The sequence below is a fragment of the Momordica charantia genome (genome assembly GCF_013281855.1).
Source record: "Momordica charantia cultivar OHB3-1 chromosome 2 unlocalized genomic scaffold, Mcharantia_2.0 BLBB01000002.1, whole genome shotgun sequence".
In the NCBI taxonomy this organism is placed as follows: domain Eukaryota; kingdom Viridiplantae; phylum Streptophyta; class Magnoliopsida; order Cucurbitales; family Cucurbitaceae; genus Momordica; species Momordica charantia.
In genome coordinates this window covers 2,209,154-2,234,263 of record NW_028275160.1, presented here as the reverse complement: position 1 = coordinate 2,234,263, position 25,110 = coordinate 2,209,154, and the positions used below count along the sequence as shown (strand labels likewise).

The 25,110-nt window shown below is 33.8% G+C and overlaps 5 protein-coding genes across 8 annotated transcripts; 4 read left to right on the top strand and 1 right to left on the bottom strand.

Annotated features, from left to right (window-relative positions):
- Positions 1–311: 311 nt before the first annotated feature.
- On the top strand, positions 312–3,794 carry LOC111011240 (serine carboxypeptidase-like 51). The gene is made up of 13 exons (XM_022284939.2): positions 312–456; positions 574–668; positions 755–862; positions 952–1,192; positions 1,600–1,643; positions 1,781–1,848; positions 2,294–2,399; positions 2,542–2,756; positions 2,907–2,976; positions 3,051–3,101; positions 3,172–3,224; positions 3,305–3,437; positions 3,534–3,794. The coding sequence occupies exons 1-13, from the start codon at positions 321–323 to the stop codon at positions 3,600–3,602; spliced, it is 1,389 nt and encodes a 462-aa protein (XP_022140631.1). The 5' UTR covers positions 312–320; the 3' UTR covers positions 3,603–3,794.
- Positions 3,795–6,232: 2,438 nt separating this feature from the next.
- LOC111011266 (uncharacterized) lies at positions 6,233–10,581 on the top strand. Of its 2 annotated transcripts, XM_088120613.1 has the most exons (10): positions 6,233–6,664; positions 6,762–6,948; positions 7,029–7,162; positions 7,248–7,360; positions 7,465–7,708; positions 8,442–8,591; positions 8,759–8,838; positions 8,921–8,970; positions 9,286–9,359; positions 10,443–10,581. In XM_088120613.1, exons 1-10 carry the CDS (start codon positions 6,272–6,274, stop codon positions 10,476–10,478), a joined length of 1,461 nt encoding a protein of 486 aa, XP_087976739.1. In that variant the 5' UTR covers positions 6,233–6,271; the 3' UTR covers positions 10,479–10,581. The 2 variants fall into 2 exon arrangements, with proteins under 2 accessions (XP_087976739.1, XP_022140665.1); XM_022284973.2 differs by lacking the exon at positions 10,443–10,581 and having other exon boundaries at positions 9,286–9,630.
- On the top strand, positions 10,091–13,258 carry LOC111011265 (uncharacterized). The gene is made up of 9 exons (XM_022284972.2): positions 10,091–10,681; positions 10,777–10,963; positions 11,044–11,177; positions 11,254–11,366; positions 11,459–11,702; positions 12,216–12,368; positions 12,488–12,567; positions 12,657–12,706; positions 12,921–13,258. The coding sequence occupies exons 1-9, from the start codon at positions 10,283–10,285 to the stop codon at positions 13,055–13,057; spliced, it is 1,497 nt and encodes a 498-aa protein (XP_022140664.1). The 5' UTR covers positions 10,091–10,282; the 3' UTR covers positions 13,058–13,258.
- A 3,305-nt stretch (positions 13,259–16,563) lies between these two features.
- On the top strand, positions 16,564–19,908 carry LOC111011334 (ATPase complex subunit). Of its 2 annotated transcripts, none has more exons than XM_022285053.2 (8): positions 16,564–16,844; positions 17,180–17,220; positions 17,304–17,367; positions 17,462–17,650; positions 18,629–18,700; positions 18,996–19,174; positions 19,284–19,402; positions 19,542–19,908. In XM_022285053.2, exons 1-7 carry the CDS (start codon positions 16,695–16,697, stop codon positions 19,399–19,401), a joined length of 813 nt encoding a protein of 270 aa, XP_022140745.1. In that variant the 5' UTR covers positions 16,564–16,694; the 3' UTR covers position 19,402; positions 19,542–19,908. The 2 variants fall into 2 exon arrangements, with proteins under 2 accessions (XP_022140745.1, XP_022140746.1); XM_022285054.2 differs by having other exon boundaries at positions 16,746–16,844; positions 17,309–17,367.
- Positions 19,909–20,094: 186 nt separating this feature from the next.
- Positions 20,095–23,897, bottom strand: LOC111011299 (Eukaryotic aspartyl protease family protein). Of its 2 annotated transcripts, XM_022285007.2 has the most exons (10): positions 23,382–23,896; positions 22,820–22,949; positions 22,449–22,699; positions 22,124–22,351; positions 21,770–21,932; positions 21,494–21,567; positions 21,305–21,401; positions 21,034–21,100; positions 20,880–20,951; positions 20,095–20,540 (listed from the first exon to the last, which is right to left on the bottom strand). In XM_022285007.2, exons 1-10 carry the CDS (start codon positions 23,621–23,623, stop codon positions 20,362–20,364), a joined length of 1,503 nt encoding a protein of 500 aa, XP_022140699.2. In that variant the 5' UTR covers positions 23,624–23,896; the 3' UTR covers positions 20,095–20,361. The 2 variants fall into 2 exon arrangements, with proteins under 2 accessions (XP_022140699.2, XP_087976738.1); XM_088120612.1 differs by lacking the exon at positions 20,880–20,951 and having other exon boundaries at positions 23,382–23,897.
- Between the last annotated feature and the right edge of the window lie 1,213 nt (positions 23,898–25,110).

Genomic DNA, 25,110 nt, shown 5'->3' with positions numbered 1-25,110 from the left:
ATACGATTAGATCAGCATCGTTATGGTATTTTGTGCTGTCCAAATTCCTGCAGTATTTGCCGTCTCTCTTTTCGTCCTTGCCGTTGTCTCTTGATGTTCACTTTCCCTTCCCCATAAAAAGAAAGAGAGGCGTTTTTTTTTACGCCCTGATCTTAACGCTCTCTTAAGAGTGGAGCATTCTCCCTGGACCAAATCTCCATTTTTTTGTCTGTTTGAATGCAATGCATTTAATAAATGCCCAAAAATAATCCCATCTTTTTATTTATTTATAAATACCTTTTTCCTTTGCACTTCAATTCCAAAACGCAAAACGCCCTCAAATGGCTAAACCATTGTTCCCTTTTGGTCTGTGTTGTGCTGTGATATTTTTTTCTTCTGTTTTTGAGTTGGGAAATGCCATAACTCAGAAATCCCCAGATGGAACTCAAAAGTGGGGCTACGTTGAAGTCAGACCCAGTAAGTCGATTTCTTCACAATTCCATTAATTCCAATCCTTAAACATAATAACATTATTTATTTATTTATTTATTTACATATGTTTTTTTTAAATTTTATTGGAATTGTGTTGTTCAGAAGCGCATATGTTCTGGTGGCATTACAGAAGCCCTTTTAAAGTCAACCAGGCCTCCAAGCCGTGGCCGACCATTCTATGGTTACAGGGCGGACCGGTGGGCGGTTTTTTCCTTCTTAATTTTAAATTTAATATGTATTTTTAATAATTATTATTATTATAATAATTTGGATGGAAACACAGGGTGGATCCGGAGTTGGGATAGGGAACTTTGAAGAAATTGGGCCACTGGACACCAATTTGAAGCCAAGAAGCTCGACTTGGTTGCGAAAAGCTGACCTCTTATTTGTGGTAATCTCCACTTCCATTAATTTATTATTAGTGTTTTTATTATTTAATTATTGAATTTGAAATGTGATTCTAAAATTAAAACAAAATAGGATAATCCGGTTGGGACGGGATACAGCTACGTGGAGGATACGGGGGAATTTGCGAAAGGCGATGGGGATGCGGCTGCCGACATGACGACTCTACTAACGGAGGTTTCGAACGATATTGTCGGATTACAGAACAGTCCTCTGTATATAATTGCGGAGTCTTATGGGGGCAAATTTGCTGTCACTCTTGCACTCGTCCTCCTTCAGGCCATCCAAGCCGGCAAATTAAAGCTTAACCTCAGAGGTTTTTTTTTTTAATTCATTTTCATGCTTCTTCATCTCATAAATTTATGTATAATCCAAAATTAAATATGCAAGCCTATAGTTTTATTCTTATGAATTATAATTATATATTTTGCATTTCACACCTTACAATGCTTTGTATTTGGCATATAACATTGTAGATAAGGGAAAGTTTGACTAAAATAGAACATTTTTAATTACATTTTAAGAATCAATCAAATCAGATCGTTAGAATTAATGTTCTATGGTCAAGTTTTTCTTATTTATTATATAATAATTTAAAATGATATTTTTGTTACAAGCTAGAAGAAAAAGTAATATAATAGGAATCAAATTTGAGTAATTTAAATATGTCTCTCTCACTAGTACAATGAATTTTTCTTTTTGTTTTAATTTTTTTATTTGCAGGAGTGGCCTTAGGAGACAGCTGGATTTCCCCGGAAGATTACACGGTTCGTATTCCCTCTCTCTCAATTTTGTCCGTCCAAAATCATATTTATTTCCTCGACATTATTTTCCACATTGTATGCAATTTTCCTCAGAGATATAAATATAATAATATAAAACTGTTTTTAAAAAAAAACTGCAGTCTTCGTGGGGTCCACTTCTCAAAGACCTCTCACGGCTTGGCAGCATTGGATTGGAGAATTCAAACAGGTCAATGTTTTTCACTTTTCAATTCTATATTATCCATTTAGAATATTTATTTATTGCATATACAAAAAAAAACGTAATAAATATATGGTTAAAATTATAAATTCAATCATTAAAATTTGAAATTTATGTGCTGTAAAATAGGTTATTAAACTTTTAATTTTGTAGGTAATAGATTCTTGAAATTCTTTCTTGTGTCTACCAAATCTTTCATCAATTCAATAATTTTTAATATTTGAAATTTTTATATGTTAAAATCTATTAGCACCACGAAATTTAGAAATTGAAAGGTTTATTAGACATTAACTTAAAAGGTAAGGAACAAACTGATTATCTAAATTTTCTTTTATTTATTTATTTTTTGAGTTTATTTTTTATTTGAAAGACTTTATTTTTTTAATAGAACTTTTTTACATTTAAAGTTATCTAAAGGCATTTGTAAAAACAGAGTAGCTTTAAAGATCAGTCAGCAAATTAAAGAGGGGAATTATGAGAATGCAACCCTTTCCTGGAGCGAGCTTGAAGAAATAATTACCACTACGAGCAACAATGTGGTAAGTTTAAAAATTTTTCATTCCAAATATGTTAGAATTTTCAATTTCCACGCTGTTGAACTCAAAAAAAGGAAAAAAAAAAAAAAGGAACTTTCAATTTTGATAAGTAAAATTGTTTTTGATATTTAATTTAATTTTGCAGGATTTCTATAACTTTATGTTGGATTCTGATATGGATCCAATATCTGGAAGTGTAAGTGAGAGTGCAGAAAGGAATGAAATTGGTGCACAAAAATTAAAAAGATACTCTCAATATCTCAGTTTCCGAAGGTACAAACCTGGAGGTGGAGCAGACTTGGACGCCTTAATGAATGGACAAATTAAGAAAAAACTCCAAATCATACCACAAAATCTTAAGTCAGTACTTAAAATTTTTCTTTTTTTTCTCATACACATTTTTAATTACTGTTGCTTACTTAATTCGGAGATAAATTTAAAAAAAAAAGAAACTTATTTCGTACGTTAAAACTATATGATATAGTAATAAATTCGAATTTGTACGAACAGGTGGGGTGGTCAAGCAGAATCCGTCTTTCAATTTTTTGCGGGAGATTTTATGAAACCTAGAATTAATGAGGTATGTCCATTAACTAACTAATTTTGATTTTAATTTATTCAATAAATATATTTTTATTTTTCTCTTTTGAGCAGGTTGATGAGTTGCTTGCTAAAGGTGTTAATATGACTGTTTATAATGGTCAAGTAAGATTTTTATTTTTATTATTTATTATTTAATCTATTATGCATTTAAATTTATATGATTTTTTTTTAGGTTGATCTTATTTGTTCAACTAAGGGAACAGAAGCATGGATTGATAAGCTCAAGTCTCTCTCTTTTTCTTTTTTTTTCCTCTCTAAATTATAAATTATGGTTGGTTTTTAATTTGTGGATTAATTATAATTAGGTGGGATGGGCTTAAAGAATATTTAAACACGGTGAGAACTCCACTATTTTGTGGAAATGAGAAACACACCAAGGGCTTCACCCGATCATATAAGAACCTCCACTTCTATTGGATCCTTGGAGCTGGCCACTATGTAAGCCATTCAATTTTCTTATTATTAAAATTTTAGAGACTAACTTAGAGGATTGGGATAAATTTTAATCCTTATTTTTTTTAATTATACACATAGGTGCCAGTTGATCAACCGTGTGTAGCATTGGATATGGTGGGTGCAATCACAGACTCGCCAGCTTCTTAAATTATGAGAGAAGGAGAAGGAAAAGATAAATAACATATACAGTTTTTGTTTTTTTTTTCATATATTAACAAAAGAGCATACAGTCTAATTAAAACAACAGAGACAAGAAAGTAATGTTTGATGTCTTTTATATATTGTATATGGTTGCAAAATCAATGAAAGTTCGAACCATATATATTAAATTTGACGAAATTTGTTTTAAAGCTAGCTAGTATTGTTCAATTAAACAATATATAGATGTATATTTTATGTTTTGTTTTTAATTAATAGAAATATACGACGTCTTTCGTATATTATAGGTTCAAATGTAAAAGTACATTTTTTTGGTATTTAAAAATTGAATTTAGTGTCTATTTAATTCTAGAAATTAAAAAAAAAACAGTTGAGTATGTTTGGAAAATAGTTCTAGATAGACCTTAGACTTTTTCTTTCTTTTAGAACTATGGGCCTTAGACTTATTTGACTGTTAATTTTGACTAATATTTTGTATGTAATAGGTTTCTCAACTTTAATCAATTATCTTATATAAGCATTGTTTTTTTTTAATACAATATGTGGGGTGGAGGTTCGAACTCATGATCTTTTGGTCAGAGATAGGTGCCTTAACCATTTGAGTTATGTTCAGTTTGACATTTAACGTGATATTATTATATTAGGAAGATTATGATTGTTTATAACAGTCTTGTTACAGTGTATACCACTAATATTTATAACAACCTTAACCTCCCTACCATATTGTTACACTAGCAATTTATAATTGTTAATGACTAATTGATTATAAAGCTTATTTTGTTTTGACTAATACATTTTGAAATCTATATATAGGATCTCATTGTTTAGACCTCCTACGGGCGGCTAAAACTGATCCTAAATGGTTGGTGGTGCAAAGAAAGACTGAGGTTGTTGGTATCGCTAAACAATGAATACAAAAAGTATATATGATAAAAATTATATTTAGGTGATGACGAGTCAACATCTATCTTTTAGTGATTATCATTAAAGTTTTGATAAGTAAAAGAAATAAAAAGTTTACAAATTAATTTTTAGTGGTAATCCACCTAAAAATATTCTTTTTTGTCAATTTTAACTTGGAAACGAGATATAAAGTATTTTTACAATTTGGTTGTGTTGTATTTTCTCTATGTTTTGTTGTGCTAGAAGAAAAGTCTCTTGCAATTCAGAAACAAATTTGAATTTAAAAATATTAAAAAAGGAAAAAAAACAACTTTCTTTCGTTGCATCATTTTCTTATCATATTTCACAATTGACCGAGATTGAAAACTATTGTATATTAAATTGATGACAAGCTTTGATAAAGTGATGAATAGAAAACTACTAAATAATTATTTTAGAAGTAATTTATTTAATTTTGATTTTTTTGGGAAAAAAAATAATAAAACTTGGCATTTTATTTCAAAAACAATTTTGTTTTTAGATTTTTTTTTTCTTTTTAAAAAGTTACCCAATAACTCAAAAAAAAAAAAAACCAAATAAATGAAAAAGGAATGAAACGGTAATTTCAATATTGTATTGTGCGAGCCTACGGCATACAACCGAGTATTTATTCGTCATTTTTTATTTCAAATACAAACGCACGCCGAAGGTAAGAGCAAGATTCAACTCTTCCCAAGTTCATCTTCAATTCTGGTTTCTGTTTGTTTCCCGGGAAAGTAGAAGATTTTTTCTTGTTGATACCTACCGTCTTCTGATTGCAGCACATTCGTGGAGGAGATATCAAGGTGAAATTTCTGTCTCTTGTGGTTCTGTTTCTTCTTATATTCAATTGTTTACGCGCTCAAACTGACTTTCTTTTCAATTCCATCCAATTTGTTCTCCTATTAAAAAAACTATAGCATTTGATCAGTCATAATGTTGAACGAGTTTATTAAAAAATATTCAATCCATATTACATCATCCTCCATTTGTTTACATGTAGAATAGTTTTGCGAAGCTTCCAATTGCAAAATGATCTGTTTCTCCATGGTTGTATTGATTCAGTCATACATATCTATCAAATTCCTTAAACTAATACGAGAAAATTAGTCAATGTGAGCATGCTAACATAATTTCATGGCGTTTCACTTACATCTGGGCTGCCAAATGGGCAATGTGTACTGTTTGATACTTGAATAATTTTCATTGTCAATGCCTTTCGCTTTCTCTGGAATGTCACTGCACCTCCAAGTCATTTCAACATAAGGACAGACGTTTTTACAAAGACTTCTTCAATGGCACAAACTTGGTCACCCACTTATTTTATATATATATATATACACGCATATATTATATAATTGGGAGTCGAAACTTTGCTCCCCTATGCCCAGGGTCACCCGCACCCGTCCAAAGGCCCGAACTCAAGAGACATCAAGGGTTTTTGGTATCAAGTCCAATAGAAGGTTCAAACTTGAGACTTCTAAGTCAGTATGTCCCAAGTCTTTGCCAATTGAGCTGCCCTTGGGGGCTTCACCCACTTATTATATTAAAATATGTTTAATTTTGATTATAAGTTGGAGCTTGTGAGCTAAACCATTTGATAACTGTCTGTTATGCTGTGTCAGCATATACTCAAAGTCAGTTTGCTAAATAAAAAGGGGAAAGTATTTGCTATATATGGCTTTATTTGCTACAAATGACTAAGCTTGAAATATTATCATAACAAGCATCCTGGCATGAGGTTTCCAATGTTCTCTTCCCCATGGATCTCTTTTTTACTTTTCTTTCTCTCAACCTCTGTCACTGCTTTGCAGTTTAGGATCCCAAGGCTTAGTCCTATTGGTGAAAAGTTTCTACATCATTCTAAAGCTCTGGAATCACCTCCTTCTGATGACTTCAAGACATTCTATTACAATCAAACACTCGATCATTTCAACTATAGGCCTGAAAGCTACATAACATTCCCTCAAAGATATATAATCAACTTCAAGCATTGGGGTGGTGCAAATTCGAGCGCTCCAATTCTTGCTTACTTAGGTGCTGAAGCACCAATAGATGACGATTTGGATGCTATTGGGTTTACGACGGATAATGCCATTCAGTTCAATGCTCTTCTAATTTATATTGAGGTAAAGTCTAACACACTCTGGTCTTTAATTCATATTTGTTATTTCAGAGTTTCTAAAGAATTTAGTTACGGACTAAGGCCCACTGTCTTCTTGCCAGCATCGGTACTATGGAAAATCAATACCATTTGGATCAAGGGAAGAAGCACTTAGAAACGCAAACACTCTTGGATACTTTAACTCAGCACAAGCAATAGCAGATTATGCAGCCATTCTTATACATATAAAAAAAGAGCTTGATGCTAACTATTCTCCCGTGATTGTTATTGGTGGATCATATGGTGGAAGTAAGTAGTCTCTCATTCATAGTCCTCAAACTCTATTACATCCAGTATCTTATAGGACATGCTTGTATTTTTTGTGTCAGTGTTGGCTACATGGTTCCGTCTTAAATATCCTCATGTGGCACTAGGAGCTCTGGCATCTTCAGCTCCAATACTTTACTTTGATGATATCACACCACAGAATGGATACTACAGTGTTGTCACCAAGGATTTTAGAGTAAGAAGTTGAAATCCTGCTTCCGTTTCTTTTTATATCTGTTTTTTTATGTTTTGAATTACAAATATGTGAACTGACTTTGCAGGGAGTCAGTGAGACTTGCTATGAAGCTATTAAGAAATCATGGTCTGAAATTGAAACGGTTGCTTCTCAGCCTAATGGCCTTTCCATTCTTGACCAGGAGTTCAAAACATGCCGGTGGTAAAATTTTCTCTAGTCCAAATTCGATGAAGTTGGATTGCTGTACTTAACATCTTTTTGTTTTGTTTTGTTTCTCCCTTTCTTCTCTCTCCATTTTCTAGTCCTTTAAGAAGTTCCTCTGAGCTAGAAGACTACCTGTGGTCTGTGTACGCCACTGCAGCCCAATATAACCACCCGCCAAAATATCCCGTCACCAGGATATGTGGTGCCATTGACAGAGCTTCTTCTGGAAATGGAATAATTAGCAAAATAGCTGCAGGTGTATTTGCTTACAGAGGGAATTTGTCTTGTTATATTAATGAGCCCAGAAATGCAACTGAAACTGATGTAGGATGGAGATGGCAGGTAAAATTTCTCCTGGAGACAACCGTATATATAAAATAAACCAAATAAGAGCTTCTGATTCACATGTATATTTTCTTATAGTAAAGTGATCACCAGAAAGTTTAACTCAGTAATTTGTTCTCTTTTGTTTTTCTTCGAAATTTAGGTTGTTATTCAATCAGACCTAACGTGCTAACACAAATAAATAAGCAATCAAAGAAAATATGAGATAAGAAATAGTAAGATTACATTAAGATTACATGAAAGGAAAAAAGAAAAAGGGAATTAAGTCTGGTAGGCTCAACCGGTGGAGAATCAGCATGTAGAAAGTGGTCTTGGACCTCCTTCACCTGAGATTTACTTGTCTTCATAGAGAAGATGTAAAGTTGGAAATACAAAAAGGAGTTTAGGCTTCTTTGATAACCGTTTTATATATTTTTTTTTCCAAAAGCACGTGCGTTGATATATGTTTCCCCTTTGATTTCTACATTCAAATATGTTGGTAAAATTTGAAGTTCTGGAAATGAAAAGAAGAAATTGAAAGGATAAAAAAAATATAAAATGAAAACTCCTATTCTTTTGAATTTGAAAAAAAGTTGGAAGCTAGAAGTGCGAAGACAAGACTTACTTGTTTTTCCTTTGTAAAAGCCAATCAAGTTAACATATCAATCAAACTTCAAACTTGACAAAAGAATGCAAACAATATTCATGGTGGTGATTGTTTATACATTGAAGAGTTTCTTTTTGTTCTCAGACATGCAGTGAGATGGTGATGCCAATAAGTTCAGACAATGATATGTTTCCACCATACCCTTTTAACCTTGGAAGCTTCATCAGTTACTGCAATCAATTATATGGTGTCCCTCCCAGGCCTCATTGGGTTACCACCTACTATGGAGGCCATGTATGCATTCCAACTGCTACATCTTTCCTTTTTAACGGGAATTCTTAATAGTTCATTGAAAACATAATTATTTCCTTATCTACAAGAATTAGTTCAGGTTTTGTACTAAGAAAAAAAGAAAAAAAGAATTAATTCGGGTTCGTTTTCTTTCTATATTTAAATTGTAGGATATACAACTCATCCTTCAGGGATTTGGTAGCAACATCATTTTTTCCAATGGACTCAAAGATCCTTATAGTATTGGCGGGTAAACATAATAGCAATCCCCACTAATAGATAAAGATGATAACTGTTACTTTGCTTAATTATCTGCCTCTTTCTGACACCAGGGTATTATACAATATATCAGACAGTCTCCCTGCAGTTTATACAGCTAATGGTAATGCTTTAAATTCTGTGCTATCTAAGTTTGTCGTTGTCATTTAAAGCCATTCCAGATATAGAACTTTTGTATCTTGGAGGATTATGATTCATTGGTTTTACAATTGGCCCTAGTTTTTTATTTTCCTTTGATTTCCAATTAAAACTTCATCCTATATCATAACACTAGCAATAATTGTTAATAGTTATATGTGTAGTATAATGAGTTATTACTTTAAGTTTGTCTGGCACAAAAAATAATACTAGAAACAGTTTTATGAGGAAATTAATAGGCGAGTCTTGTTTTGTTCTGACCACATTTTGAATTTTGTAGGGTCTCATTGCTTAGACATCCTTCGCGCAAATGAAACTGATCCAGATTGGTTGGTGACACAGAGAAAGATTGAGGTTGGTATCATTAAAGAATGGATCAGTAAGTATTATGTTGATCTAGCAAAGAACAAACAATAGAAAACTTCCTCAAAGGTGATGGAAGACACTCTAGTTTGTAGAGATACATTTCTGTTGCTCTTCTTCTCCATTAGAAAGAACCTACAAAAGGGAATGAAAAGCATGATATGCTTTCTATTTGAGCTATCATTTGAAAATTTGAACTTGTAATGACCCACCAAAGAATGAGAAATAAAAGATTCTTGCTGTATTTATATCTTCTCTGTAAGCTTCTATCTTGTGATTTTTAAAGTTGTTGCCATCATGCTCGTGTAAGATTATGCTTTTTCATTTTCTTTATTGGTCTGAAGGCACTACTATAGAACTAATCAAAACAAACGTGAAGAATCTTGAATTGGTTTTAGAACAACGAAGGCAAAAGTTTGAGAAGGGACCACAATTTTATTGCATATTTGGAAATGATGCTTTTTTTGTTAATGCCTATATTTGGTGGCACTTGAAGCATTTTATGCAGATGAAATCTCTATAAGTTTCTTGCCTTTATGAATTACAAGCAAATCAAGTCAACCATTCCACTGGCTTTAACGCAGTGCTTATGATCAGTGAATGAGTAATGGAAATCTTAATGGACACCAAAGAGATGAAATTTTTATTTGGCCTAGAATACCTTAAAATAAGAGCTAGTATTTTCACGTAAGCTTCTCCTATGGAAAAACGTGTTTATACTCACCAATTATATCAACATCTATTACTATTAGTGACAAGTTGTGAGTTGTAAGCTAAATCATTTGATTGCTTCAGACTATTTGCTCAAAAGGCAGTTTGAGAATCAAAACAAACACCGGAAACTTTTTGTTATATAAAGGAGCTCTTTGTTTGAGAAAACCAAGTCCAAGAATTACCAAAACAAAGACCCTGCCATGAGCTTTCCCATGTTTTCATCCCCATGTCTCCCTTTTATATTTATCATCCTTTCGACCTGTGTCACTGCAACACAAACACAATTTAGAATCCCAAGGCTGAGTCCAATAGGCAGAAGTTTTCTACATAATGATGAAGCTAAGTCTTCACCTGTTTCAGATGATTTCAAGACATTTTACTACAATCAGACGCTAGATCACTTCAACTATAGGCCTGATAGCTACACAAGTTTCCCTCACAGATATATAATCAACTTTAGGTACTGGGGTGGTGCCAATTCCAGCGCACCAATTCTTGCCTACTTGGGTGCTGAAGGTCCATTGGAGGACGATTTGGATGTTATAGGATTCATGACTGATAATGCGGTTAAGTTTGATGCTCTTCTCGTTTATATCGAGGTAAAAGCTAACCTATACCAGTTTAGTCTATATTTGTTTCTTTAGGATTTTTACAGAATTTGGTTGTGGTCTAAGACTCATTGTTTTCCTGTTAGCATCGATATTATGGGAAATCAATACCATTTGGATCAAGGCAGGAAGCATTAAAGAATGCGAGCACTCTAGGCTATTTCAACTCAGCTCAAGCAATAGCAGATTATGCAGCCGTTCTTATGCATATAAAAAAAAAGTTACATGCTAAACATTCTCCAGTAATTGTTATTGGTGGATCATATGGAGGAAGTAAGTAACTTCCTCATTCAAAGTCCTCAAGCTCTACTTATCCAGTATATATAACAGATTATATATTCTTATGTATTCAGTGTTGGCTGCATGGTTTCGTCTTAAATATCCTCATGTGACACTAGGAGCTCTGGCATCTTCAGCTCCAATTCTTTACTTTGATGATATCAAACCACAGAATGGATATTATTCTATTGTGACCAAGGATTTTAGAGTAAGATCCTAAAATCATGCATTCCCTTTTTTAATTTTTGATAATTTGAAACACAAATATGTGAATGAGGTTGCAGGAAGTTAGTGAGACTTGCTATGAAACCATTCAAGAATCCTGGTCCGAAATTGAAGTGGTTGCTTCTAAGCCTAGTGGCCTTTCCTTTCTCAGCAAAGAGTTCAAAGCATGCAGGTGCAAAAATGGTTTCTAATATCCAAATTTGAAGTTAAAGAAAACTGTTCTTCACATCTTTTGTTTTGTTTTGTGGCTTCTCCATGTTCTAGTCCTCTGAATAGTTCATCTCAGCTGGAAGACTACTTGTGGTCTATGTATGCCAGTTCAGCTCAATACAACCACCCGCCAAGATATCCAGTCACCAGGATTTGTGGTGGCATTGACGGAGCTGATTCCAGAAGTGGAATTCTTAGTAAAATAGCTGCAGGTGTATTCGCTTATAAAGGAAATCTTTCCTGTTATAATCTTGGGCCCAGAAATGAAACTGAAACTGATATAGGCTGGAGATGGCAGGTAAATTTTATATTAAAGGCAACAATATATGAGTAATAAACCAAATAAATGCTCTCTGATTCACATACTTGAGCAGTAAATTGACCACTTCAATTCAAAAGGTTCAGTTCAGTATTGTTGTTACTGAGATTACATGAAAGGAAAAGAAAGGAAGCTTTGTTCTGTAGATTTAGCAGATGGAAAAGCATGTAAAAAGCTGTATCAGACTTAGCAGATGGAAAAGCATGTAAAGAGATGTAAAATAGGCTTCATTATAACCCCTCCTTTTAATTCCAAATAAAATAAAATACAAAGGTCTTTGATAGTATTTTTCACTTTTGATTTCTACTTTTGACAATGCTGGTGAAATTATATATGTGTATTAAAAAAAAAAAAAAAGGAGGAATCCTCAAAGTTTGTCTGATCAAACTAACATGTCAATCAAATTCAAACTTGTAAAAAAAAATGAAATGAGTACTGACGATCATGATTGCTTATAATATATACACTGAAGAAGCTTCTTTGTGTACTCAGAAATGCAGTGAGATGGTGATGCCAATAAGCACAGGCAATGATACTATGTTTCCACCGTACACTTTTGACCTTAGAAGTTTCAAAAATTACTGCAGTCAGTTTTACCGTGTCCCTCCAAGGCCTCACTGGGTCACCACCTATTATGGAGGCCATGTATGCATTTCAACCATCTCCTTTTTTAACAGTCAATTCTCAACTGTTTCATTGAGAACAAATTATTGCAAAAATGGCTTTCATTTATCTCCTCTTTCTTGTCTAAATTTAAATTGCAGGACATAAAACTAATCCTTCAGAGATTTGGCAGCAACATCATTTTTTCCAATGGACTTAGAGATCCTTATAGCAGTGGCGGGTAAACTTAAATCCTAAACACACAAAGAAGAGTAAATTTTACTTTTCCTTAATCTTAGATCTCTGATCTCTTTCTCTCTGTGAATACAGAGTATTGCACAACTTATCTGGCAGTCTCCTTGCGATCCATACAGTTAATGGTAACTCCTTGACTTCTCTGTTAAAGAAAGATCCTTGTTGGTATTTATTAAATACCAGTACACTGATCAGTGCATTGGACATGCCATTGTTTAACATTCTCAGATGGTTTCTTCCATGTTATTTTTAGCTCCATCTTTTTCCTTTGATTCATAGTCATAAATTTTAACTCCAAAGGTTTGTTTTGTTGGGGCTGATATGTTTCAAATTTTTCAGGGTCCCATTGCTTGGACATTTTACGCGCAAATGAAACCGATCCGCAATGGCTAGTGCAACAGAGAGAGACAGAGGTTAGCATCATTAAAGGATGGATCAGTGAGTACTATGCTGATCTTGAGAGGTCCAAACAATAGAAAAACCACACAAAATGGTGATTAAGGAGCAGGCTATTTTGGAAGAATATTTTTTTCTCCTTTTCTTCATCATCAAACAGAACTCACAAGGAGATGAAAAGCATGATATGTATGCCATTGAAAAATAAATTTATGAACTTGTATCGACTCCATCAAAGAATGTGAAAATCCATTTTCAGAGTCATGAAAGATTCTTAATAACTGGTCCTGCCTTATTTTCTTCCCTACTTAGAAGAAACATAATAAATAAATAAATAAAACTTGGAAATGATGGTGTTGATAGTGTCCTTCACTTGGAACTTAAAAGCATGAATTGAAAGCAAGTCAACCATTCATCTGGCTTTAATAATGGGTGCCTCTGGTTAGTGGATGCCTCATGAATCCAAATCTAAATGGATACCAAAGAGAGAAAGAGGGATGTGAGTTCTCATGGGATTGTTATTAGGATAGCTTAGGGATATTATTAAGGTATCAAGGATATATTAGTAATTGGGTTGGGAGTTTGGTTATAAATACAGTGAGGGGTTAAGAATGAAGGTAAGTAATTAGTGAGGGGTTAAGAATGAAGGTAAGTAATTAATGAGTATGGTTTCGGCTTGAGTAAGAATACTCAAGAGTAGGGAGAATCCAAGTACCTCAAATTACTTGGGAGTTATTTTGACTATTCTATCTTTTTATATTTCAATATATCGTCAGTGTTCGGGATCCATCAAGTTCATTATGTGGTTTTGGACCCTCTTATTAACTCTTGAAGATCTTTTGGAAAGCATAATGTAGGAAGTAATATTGGAAGTGGAAATTTGTTGAACTACTTCAAAATCTCAATGGCTTAAAACTGCTTCTCTTTTTGCTTTCAGTTGTGAGTTGCCAGATTATCTTCTTCTTCTTCTTCTTCTTCTTCTTCTTCTTCTTCTTAACTTTGTATTACTTTTCTTTTTTCTTCATATATTGGAAATGCTAGAAAAGAAAAACTTGATCACATCCTCACAAAGTGCTGCTTTCAACAGCATGCTCAGAGATCATTATAGCAGTGCTCCACTCAAGAGCAGAAGCTACAGTTTTTGATGACTTTCTTATCCAGTTCTAATTCAACCCACTTCATTCTGTCCTAGAATTGGCTTACATAGCTACATGCATCTTCTAAGAACCCCATATGCCATCATCTCAAAGAATATTGTCAGTCCAGATGAACCCCATTCCTCATCACTTAAAATCATGAAGATTCCACATAGCAATAACAAATCACTTTTGAAAAAGGGCTTTGGGTTTGAAATTAAACAACACTATTGGCAGTTCCAATTCCATTCACTTGTGTTGTGATCACTCCAATAGTCATAGTCAGCAAGAATAGGAATTGGGTAGGGTTTTGATGTAATAAACAACACATCACTTGATGTTATGTTATATTGGGTGATTCGAATCAAGAGCGGAGTGAATAAGTAACGAGGGGCGATTGCCCTCCCTTAGTTTGCCGCAACTTAAAAAGAATGAAGATTAAAAAACAACTTTCGGTAAAGTAACGATTTAGTTGGTACAAATTTTAAACTAGAGGGATATATATAAAGATTGATAAACGAATAGGGACCAAATATGTTTATAAATTACAAAGATTTAATGATTATTTTATAAAACTTAACACTTAATTTGATAAGATTTTTCACTGATAGAACCTATATTGGTACAAATTTTAAACTAGAGGGACTAAATTATGATAAACTAAAGTTCAGGGACTAAATCATTATTTTAATGAAAGTAGAGAGACTAAATCGTTACAAATTAAAGTTTTAAAAACTAAATTGTTACTTTAGTGAAAGTACTAGTAAAAATATAAGTGCTGAATGTATTTTTTAACCGAAAACGAAATACTTAGAAAGATTGTGGAGTTTTCCTCTCAATTTTTTTAAATGAAAGATCACAAAATTTTGTCCCTCCCTCGCAAAATTGCTGGCTTCACCCCTTGTTGGAATACATGAAGATTTATACATGTTGCACTATATTTCTCGTAACTCATGATACACTTGATCTAATTTCATACAATTATTTGGATAGACTTCAAGTGCAATTCGGAAATTTCAGATTAATCAATTATATTTCGGTAATGAAAAGTGGATTTCGAATGAATAAAGATTAAAAATATTAAAGTTAAATGACTTTGTTTGGACGTAGTCAAAAGGAATCAAACCAACAAAAATTGTCTCCACAGACACAGCTTCTAAAGTTGTATGATATTCAAGAAAGAAACAAGGCAATAAAAGCTTCAACATCAGTGATTCAAGAAGTTTCTCAGGAAAATGACAATGGAACATATTTTCTTGGGAAAATGACAGAAACAGAGAATGTTGCTGGTGATTATAGTGAGTTGAGAACTTGAGAGGCAGAAATATGGTCAGAAATTTTCCATTGTTGGGACCAAATTCTTTTAGGGTTCCATTTCAAGTTTGGTGTAAACCATTTGTTTGGGCAATGATGGCAGCATACTCCATGCGCTCTATGTGTGGCCCAAACCTAGTGAATCATTCAAAATGTTTGACCAAAATCTATTGCTCATTTTACTTTTTCTTTTTGTTGGAATGAAATCATTTTTTATCAGTTGAAGTCTACTTTTAAAATTATATCATAACGGTCGATGTTTAATTGTATAAAGAAAATATGACTTATCTTATATATTTGTATAATATCTTTTCAATTAACATAGTGATTGATTCAAGTGGGACAACAGTTCAATTGATAAATTTTAGTTGATTTAAGGATTTCGTTCTAAGCTCAAATTAATTGTTTTTACCTACATCAAAAAATAAACAAAAAAAGTTTAAATGAAATGATAGTAGAGAAAGAATGGTAGCGGATTGATTGATACATTTATAATTAGGAAATTGGTTCCTTGCGTCTCAATTGTATACTCCCTTCATTCTACGAATTCATGTTGATTTTGAACTTGTTTTGCAAAGCAATCGAATTTTGGACGGGCCAATCCTATTTTATGCGCGACAAATGTCTCGTGCCATGTTTCGTGAATACTATGCCCGATAATAATATTTTGTTTTTATATTTTTATAAATGTTTTTATCCAATTCCTTAATATTAGAAAAGTGAGTCAATTTACTCCTCTACTTCTTCTTCTTTTTATTTTTATTTTTATTTTTTTGGTTAGGTTGAATAATATCCTGAATTATGTATATTTTTATTTGTATTTTTTATTTTCACATTTCAAAATCTCACTATGGTTATTATAATAAAATAAAACCTTGCGAGCTTAGCTCAGCAGTCCTCAATCCCTCTCAAAGAAGTCATGAATTCAATTTGAATTCCCCAACTTGTTAAAAAAAATAAAAATAAAAAAACTTTATTTTATGAAGTCACTATTGGGCTGGAGCCCAAAATGGTAGAGCTTCTGTAATTAGCCCAATAAGAATCTAAAAATGGGCCAACAGGCTATCGACATTGGGTGATGTTGGGCCAGGCCCAATTATTGATTCGGGCATTACGCATCAACGTCCAACCCACCGGTGTAACTCAGGATCAGACCAGTCTAGCGGAGCACAGAGATGACCGTACAGTTCTCCGATTAGGGTTCATCAGAGGCTCAACAGAAAGTGTGAGGGAGAAACCCCGGAGAGGAGCCGGATCGATCAGAGATATGTTTGGATTGAAGCGATTAATACCTCATGCTTGCTCGATTCGAGCTTCTTTAACTATGCAGCTCTCTGGTTACCAGGAAAAATTCCTTGTTTTTCCTTCGCAGCATTTGTCTCACCTGATTTCCAACCGATTCCTCGACATTTATCAGGTACCTTGATTGCTTTTTTTAACATCCATTAGGTTTTGAGAAAATGTAACGAAATTTATTTGACGAACATGTTGGATGATTTGACCTTTTTTTTCTTCTTTGGTTGCTCTTTCGACAAAGAATTTTTACTTTATGTGGTTGTAAGATACTCAATAACACATGGCCGACACCATCTGATGCGAATTTATTTAAATGATTGCTCAGTTATGTTTCTTAGGACTAGAGGAAATGTACGTCCATGGCCGTCATATGTATTAGATTCTTCTTGAGGCAATTATTCAGGAATGCAGAGCGTAATTCTTCAAATTAAGTTTCTCTTTTTCGGATTTTTGCAGCTTGGAAACAAAACAGCCATTGAGAAAGAGCGCGCTCGGCTGTAAGTTTCAGTACAAAGTTATCGGCAAGTTTTAATTGAGACCGAAAAGTATCAACAAGCTTTGTTGATTTAAATTGTGACAGTGCAGATGAAATGAACAGAGGATACTTCGCTGATATTTCAGAGCTTAAGCAACACGGTGGAAAGGTAGTATATTAATTTTGATGAGAAGTCAAGTTAATTTTAGATGGTAGCGTAAGGCATTTTCTTTATTTTTATTTAATAAAAATTGATTTTGAAGATTGCAGCAGCTAACAAGATTCTAATTCCGGCTGTGGCTGCTGTAAAATTTCCGGATTTTGAAGTGAGCTACTCTGATGCTAAAACGTTGAAGCTACCAGTTAAATTTGATGCTAATGTGGTTGAAGCCAATAGTTCGGCCTTGCCTGTGGCCACTTTACTGTGTCTTTCTTTCAGGGCAAGCTCTCAGGTACGTTTTTTGTTTTGTTATAGTCAGTTGTGTTTGCATGGATACAATGTGGAGAAGTCCATAATAATCTCTATTATGCCTGTAAACACTGATATTATTATATCATTGGTTAGGATTTAAGAGAACTGTCATTTATCACTCCCAGATTCCCATTACTATTGCTATTAGAGGAATTTGAACTTTCAGTAAGCTGGCTAATGAACAAAACACAGTTATATGCCATAATCTTATGGGACAACTTACTTTAGTTTATTCTAGATTAGTGGCTGACAACATTTGAATTGGTGGCTTTAAAGACAATTGGTTTGAATTAAAGCTTGCGTCCTTGATCAAAGTGTCAACTGTCAAATCCAGGTGGTTGAATGAATTGCTTTCTTTTATTTTATTTTATGAGGAAAGATATTGTCTCACTTTTCTTTTCCCTTTTTCTTTGCCTAGAATAACATTTTGGAGATTCAGAATCTCAAATAATATGATTCTGATATAAGACTACTTCAATGTACTAAAATATGCTGGCCAACTTCATATTCAAATTTCAATGCTGTTTGGGAATGGTGTAAAATGTTTTGTTTGTTTTTTTTTTATAGGAAACAGAAAAATAGAAAAACATATTTGGACGGTGGATTTTTAAATGTTGCTTTAGTTGACTTATTCTCAAAATAGTCTTTAGTTGGTGAAGAATCAATTAAAACACGGGCTATGCAGCACAATGATCTCTAAACAACGAAAAAATCATTTTTTTAGAAGTTAGCAGAGAATAAAACAGTTTAAAAAAACTGTTCCACATGAAATACGTCCAAACAACACTTTGGTTTCCATATTTTACTTTGTCTTCAAGGAGAACTTGGAACTGGAAATTTTCATCAGACTTAGACAGGCAGGCTTGCATATGATTGATTCTTGGAGAACTTGGTTTCCATATTTTACTTCGTCCAAACAACACTTTGGTAACTAACAATCTTACTTTTACCCTTACAGCCCATGATTGATTCTTGGAGTGCTCCTTTTCTCGATGCCTTTTCTAGTTCAAAGAATGTCCAGCTATATGAGGTAATGCAATTCCATATTTAATCATATTTGACCCACTATTTGCTAATTTTGTTCATTACTAGAGCCACATCAGATGACCATGTTCTGTTGGAATTTGAAACCTAAGTGTGTGGTATGATTATCATATGTAATATTGGAACTCCGTTGCTGTGGCCTTGAGCTGTCATCTGATTAACCAAATTAGAAACCGAGTCCATAATGTAATGTTTCTTTTAGCCAGCTCATCATTAATGGTGTTTTGGGTATGCATGTTTCGAATCCAACTCTAACAGCATTTCGAATTTCCATTTGTCAGGTTTCATTTATAGATTCTTGGTTCTTATGTCGGAACCCGATTAAGAGAGTGCTTCTTCGGCTAATGAGGAAATCCAGTGACAATGCACAAAATGATTCACTTCAGAGGCAGGTTGTATACTCATTTGGCGACCATTATTACTTCAGAAAAGAGCTAAAAATACTGAATCTTCTCACTGGGTATGATGAGTTATTTCATTTCGTAGTGTTCCTTTTTTGTTTTCCATCAGATAAACTAGCAAACTAAAATGTTGTACAATTATTCTTCGCCAACATCTTTACCTCTTAGGTATATATTCCTGCTTGACAAATTTGGTAGAATAAGATGGCAAGGTTTTGGATTAGCAACTCAAGAGGAGTTGTCTTCCCTTCTTTCATGCACGTCACTTATTTTGGAAGAGAAATGAGGTGAGTGAAACAAATTTTATTTTTCCTTAACCCATTTCTTTATTTGCAAACATGGAAAGTTCTCTCAACTTCTCAGTGTTCACGTTGATCTTGTTTTTTTAAATAAAAATTGTAACTTCATCTTTTCAATGTTTTTCAGAAATTATCTGCTGATTCACCTCAGAACCGATGCAGCAAGAAAGATTAGCAGATGCTCGAGCCAGTACCGATCAATAAAGATGATCTGTTTTTCAAATGGTGTGAATTAACACCAAGGAAAGATTTTGTGAGGGCTAAATTTCTGGAAAGCAGAGTATTACATAATGAAGTTTACGTGGTCAAATGTGAGATGACGACTGTTGTGAAATGTATGCTCATTTGACTCCCAAGGTTTTGTTTGTAATTTGACATGTATCTTGTCCTTTTATTGTTGAGAGAACGCCAAGGTTAATAATGCCCCTTCACTTCTGCTAATGAATATCTTTCTATAATTTCAAAAGTTTTGTACTATTCTTTATTCTGTTGCATCAACTTAATATTAACGATTCTTTAAACGTTCACAAGTATTTTTTATAATTTAGCCTAATATCAAGTTTATGGGCACAGTTGCCTTTTGACTATGTGCCCAGAAGAAATTGTAAACGTAACAAAGTTTACAAACTAGAGAACCATTCATTGGGTTTGTAACTGTATTACAACAGACAACTCGGATGTATCATTAAGTATGAGCTCTTATAAGTTAAAACTTGTATAGAACCAATAGTTACATATGAAGAACTTTACAACGCAGTTGAGACCAATTCTAGTGGACTGTATATATATTAATTCAAGAAACCAATGAAAAAAAAAAAAAAAAAAAAGGATTACGAGCGACATGCGCACAAACGAAACTTCAGCGGCTCAATGGCTATAACTATACGATGGCATCTGAATATAATATACAGTGAAAGAATGAAGATCCTAATTTTCTTGTTTAGATGCTATGAGTGGAAGAAGCTGGTGAAGATGGATAATTGAACGAACAATACAAGAATGCTTAGCTGTAGAATAAGTCCGTCAGGCTGATTCTCCACGGAGCCACTGCCGCTGAGCTGCCCTGCGTTGACAGATTCACTCTGTCCAGTCTTGGAAGCTGTGGAAACATTTACTGACATTGAACCTAATATGTTGGAGAAAACATGTCAGAATGGATTTCATTGTTGCTTGGAAGTTGAAGCTGAAAACAACTTAAAATATAATTTGACATCTGAAAGAAATAAAGAGTTTTTGGTTTTTGGTCTAATGTAGCACAGCAAGATGAGTGAACCTCGTTTTTAATGCAATAGGAAATAATATTCGTGTGGTTGAATTATATTTCACAGCACAAAAACCTTTCCAGATTTCAAAGTACAATTAACTAGTGTGCATGTTTTGAGTGTGGAAAGAAATTTGTGTTCCGAATGTATTTTCATTATCCATGTGTCAAAACACGCTTTTAACCAGGGGTGTCGAAACTCACAGTCGTAGTTAGCCCATCCAATTCGTTGATTCGCTAAATCATAAATGAAGATTTTGTCTTTTAGAACAAGGTCTGCCGGAAAAAAGAGAGGCAATGTCACTATTTTAGGTTAGTAAATGGTTTTAAGACTCAAAGATCAAATCCCTGAACTCACCTCCTAGAATTGTAATCCCTTGACCTGGGATTTTCTGGAAACCAACACACCAAACAGTATTTCCACCCTGCAATGAAAATTTTATCAAACCCACTCCCAAAGCAGGATACAAGTTATGGGAATAAAGGTACGATTAAATAAAATTGATTCTATTTAATGCTTCTTACCTCTAAGGCATGAAAATTTGGTGTTTTTTAGGAAAACTATGACCTATTACAGTTATACAACTATGAGAATGTCAATGTCCAGATAATGATGGCTATAAACTTACAGCAGAGCTTTGTTGTATGAGATAGTCCTGAGGTCTCAAAACAAGCGATGCGCCACCGGCAAAGTTTAAGCTTACTTGAGGAAATGTGTCAGAGATGCTGTTATTATAGTCAAAGACGAAAGTGAAGAGTCAGATTCTCACAGTATATATAAACTTCAAACAGAAATGTAGATAGTAAATTAAATCAACCTGGAGGAGGTTATATAACACTGATTTCCCTTGAGAAGAACAGGCTGTGTCGTTTGTGAAACTAAATTCGTGATCTGAGTTACAAAATAGAGATAAATAAACGTTATAATTACTCAATATCCATTAAACTTCCAAGGATGAGTCTACTTCACCCTTCCTATAAAAGAAAATAATATATATAACAGTGTGAAACAATGATAATGAATGAATCATGAAGCGTCATGATGGTGCTTTTGACCATTTGAACAATGAGAAACATCTTAAAGTAAAACTCACAGCAACAACAAAAGAGTTGAAAGCTTCCTCAGCAAGGTATGCCAAAGTAGTGCCAGAGTCAACTATGGTTCCTTGGCCATTGGTTGTTGTAAAGACAGTTGGATTGATGGGTAACATTTGACCATTAACAGAGATGCTTTGCAGATTCAAGTTATAATGGGGCCTGAAAATTAATGCCAACAACAATCAGAAACCATATGCTTATGGACTTTATTTGATCCAAACCTTCAAATACTCGGATAAGTTTACAATGCTGACATTTCGATTGTAGGTTAACCAAGTTACTCAGAGACACCTCAAGACCAAAATAATGAAAATGGAGTTCAACTACTGATGGGAAATGAAAAAACGTACTGTGATGGGACTAGAGGAGTATAAACAACATTTGGCTCCACAATCTCGCCAAGGACCAATATTCCCCCACCACTATCATCTCCTTTCAAGCAGTGGGAGAACACTTTTGGTGCTATTCCTCGTGAAGACAGTTGCGAAATTACAGACAAGTCATGTTGCCCGAACCCGAAGATTCCATCAACTGCTCTGTCCGACTTAGTCAAGTCTCCAGTCTGTGATGTACTACACCTGTTTAATAAATGATAATTCACCAACCAAAGGAGTTTATACAAGTACAAAAACATACGATGAGTAGGACTAGTTTTCGAATGAAGCATAAGCTCACCCAAATACAACTGAAGCTGAAGAATTTGTAGTCATAGAACTCTCAACTACTATATCGAGATGCATCATGTCCCTAACGTAAAAGCCCGATGTTCCACTCCCATCTCCATACTGGAAGACATAAGCACATTGATTGCTCTGGCCCAAACAGGCAGAATCAGAGGACTGAACTCCAAGGGCGCAAATTTGGTCTGAACAAGAGACTGGAGAAGCTGTTGATGAGCTAGCAGGATCAAAGAAATTGAGCTGAATCTGTGAGGGGAGAAAACAACTGAATTGAAAATTTGTAGCAGCAAAAGGTTAGGGCTTAGCCTTTGGTGACACTTCCACCAGCTTAAAATGGACTTAAAACTCGTGGTAACACAGAATCACCTGGAGCCCACTAGTTTCTGGGCATCCATTGCAAGAGTTGCAGCTAACCCACAAAACATCACTTCCAGTATCGATCTGCACAAAGAAATCCTTCGGAGGATTACCTAGCTGCACTTTAGTGTAATAAAGCCTGTAGAACAACCAAAAAATTTTAGGCAAGCGAATAAGGTGATTAATGTATCAAGAAAGAGCCGGAACCCAAGGTATTGAAAGATCAGTTCATGGACAATGGCCATGATGATTGATGATACATAAAGATATCGGGAAATTTAAAAGTAAAACTAGCAAGTTCTTTAAAACTATAATTGGGAAAAAGAGAAGGCATAAAATAACAGAAGTATAATGTATTTCTGGAAAAAAGAAACCAGAGGTTATACATTTGTTAAACTAACAACAAAGCATCAATTTGAGCCGATTCATAAAGAAGTTTCAATCGGGAATAAAAACCCAAATATGTTCCAAAAATCAAGACATGTGTTCAAATTAGGAAAGGTGAACAAAAATTCGAAAGGATAGATAAAAGCATAAATTAAAAAAGATTCGTTCCCTTCCCTTCCCTTACCCAACGAGAAATGGATCATAGGTCCCGGCCACAGGAAAATCAATGACACCACCAGAAGACTGCAACATTCTACCATGTCTAGCCCGGTCCCGGCCTCGGAGTTGAGCCATTTCGACCCCATGATTCGTCGGAAAAGCCCTCTCCAGACTCAGCTTGGCCGGAAACCCGCAGAGAACCGTGGCCGCCTGAAGCATCAGCACCGCGGCGACCACCGACACTGCGGTACGAACAATCGCGGCCATTCCTGTATCCCTCCTCAAATTTCGGTAATCCACCAACGGAAGCGATTAAATACAGAGTAAATGAAGGAACAAAGACAAAATATCAGAAAACAAGGACGAAGAGAACTATGGGGAAATAACCGAGGCGCAAAGTCTTGCCGATGTTCATCCTAGAGAGAGAGTAGCGAGAGAGAGGAAAAGTTCGAAAGGGATAAAAGTCTAAAACAGAAGTTTCGGTGAAGAAATTGGGATTACGCTACCGCTGCTCTGTTCTCTGTTACGAAACTATCAATTTTAACATTCCAGCCTATCATTTTATTTCTTTATATATATATATATATATTATTTATTTATTTATGTATTTATATGTCTTTTTCTTTCTTTAACAAAAAAAAGGGTTCCAATTCGAATTAATAAATTATGATTTATTATTCCTATGCTCGCTTTTTGCAGGCTTCGGCCGTCCCTCCTCCTGTTTTCCTGTTTGGTAAACGCAATAACAAATTCTGTTTTTTCTTTTTCTTTTTTTTTTTCCTTTTTTAAAACAACAGATTATGTTTTTTGTTTTTCGATCTCGTATTAAACGCTGCCGTCGCATATGGACCTCTATTTTTATCACGTGATTGTGATATTCCCTTGCTTTTAAATCTTGCTCTGATAGAAACGAGGACCAAAATAAAAATATTCAAACAAGGACCAAACCGAAGTTTTTTTTCCCTCTCGACTCCTAAATGTTTAGTTTTAATCACTTGGTTGTCAAAAAATTTACAATATAAATTTTAAATAGGTGGCTATAATATATTTTCTCTAAAATTTTAAGAATTTACCTTTGGTATTCATTATGGTTAACTAATTTGTTGTAAAAAAAAACTACTTGAATTTTTATCAATAATTTTTTATTAATCATTTAACAATAATTCAAATATATTTGAAAGTATACCACTTAAACTACTTTTATTTTAATTCAACAGTAATTCACACATGTCTCAAGGAGTCATGAATTTGAATTCCCTAATCACTAGTTGTACTCAAAATAAATAAATAAATTATTTTTATTTTAGTTTAATAGATGTAGGGTGGAGTTTGGAAAGGTAATAAATATCTTGTGGTTAAGTTATGTTTAGATTAAACTATTGGTTTTGAAGTTTTGTTCATGCAAAAGTCATTATTAATGTCACAAATAATACAACATTTGTTCCGAGAATATTCTATGAACCAATATAAAAAGAAAAAATATTTTTTTACATAAGATATATTTTGTCTTCCAAAATAGTTGAACTTGATTAAAAGATGATTTTGGAGGAAATGTTTGAAACAATAGTATTAGGGTGTATTTGAGAGTGATGGTACACTAAGTAATTTTGAAAATAGTGATCTAAGTCGATTTTTTCAAAATCACTGTCTAAGTGATACCTTAAAATCGTTATAAATTTTCCTAAAATAAATTTTTTAATTTGTCAAACATGATTAAGGGAAAGGGAAATGATTTTGACAATTCAAAATCACTC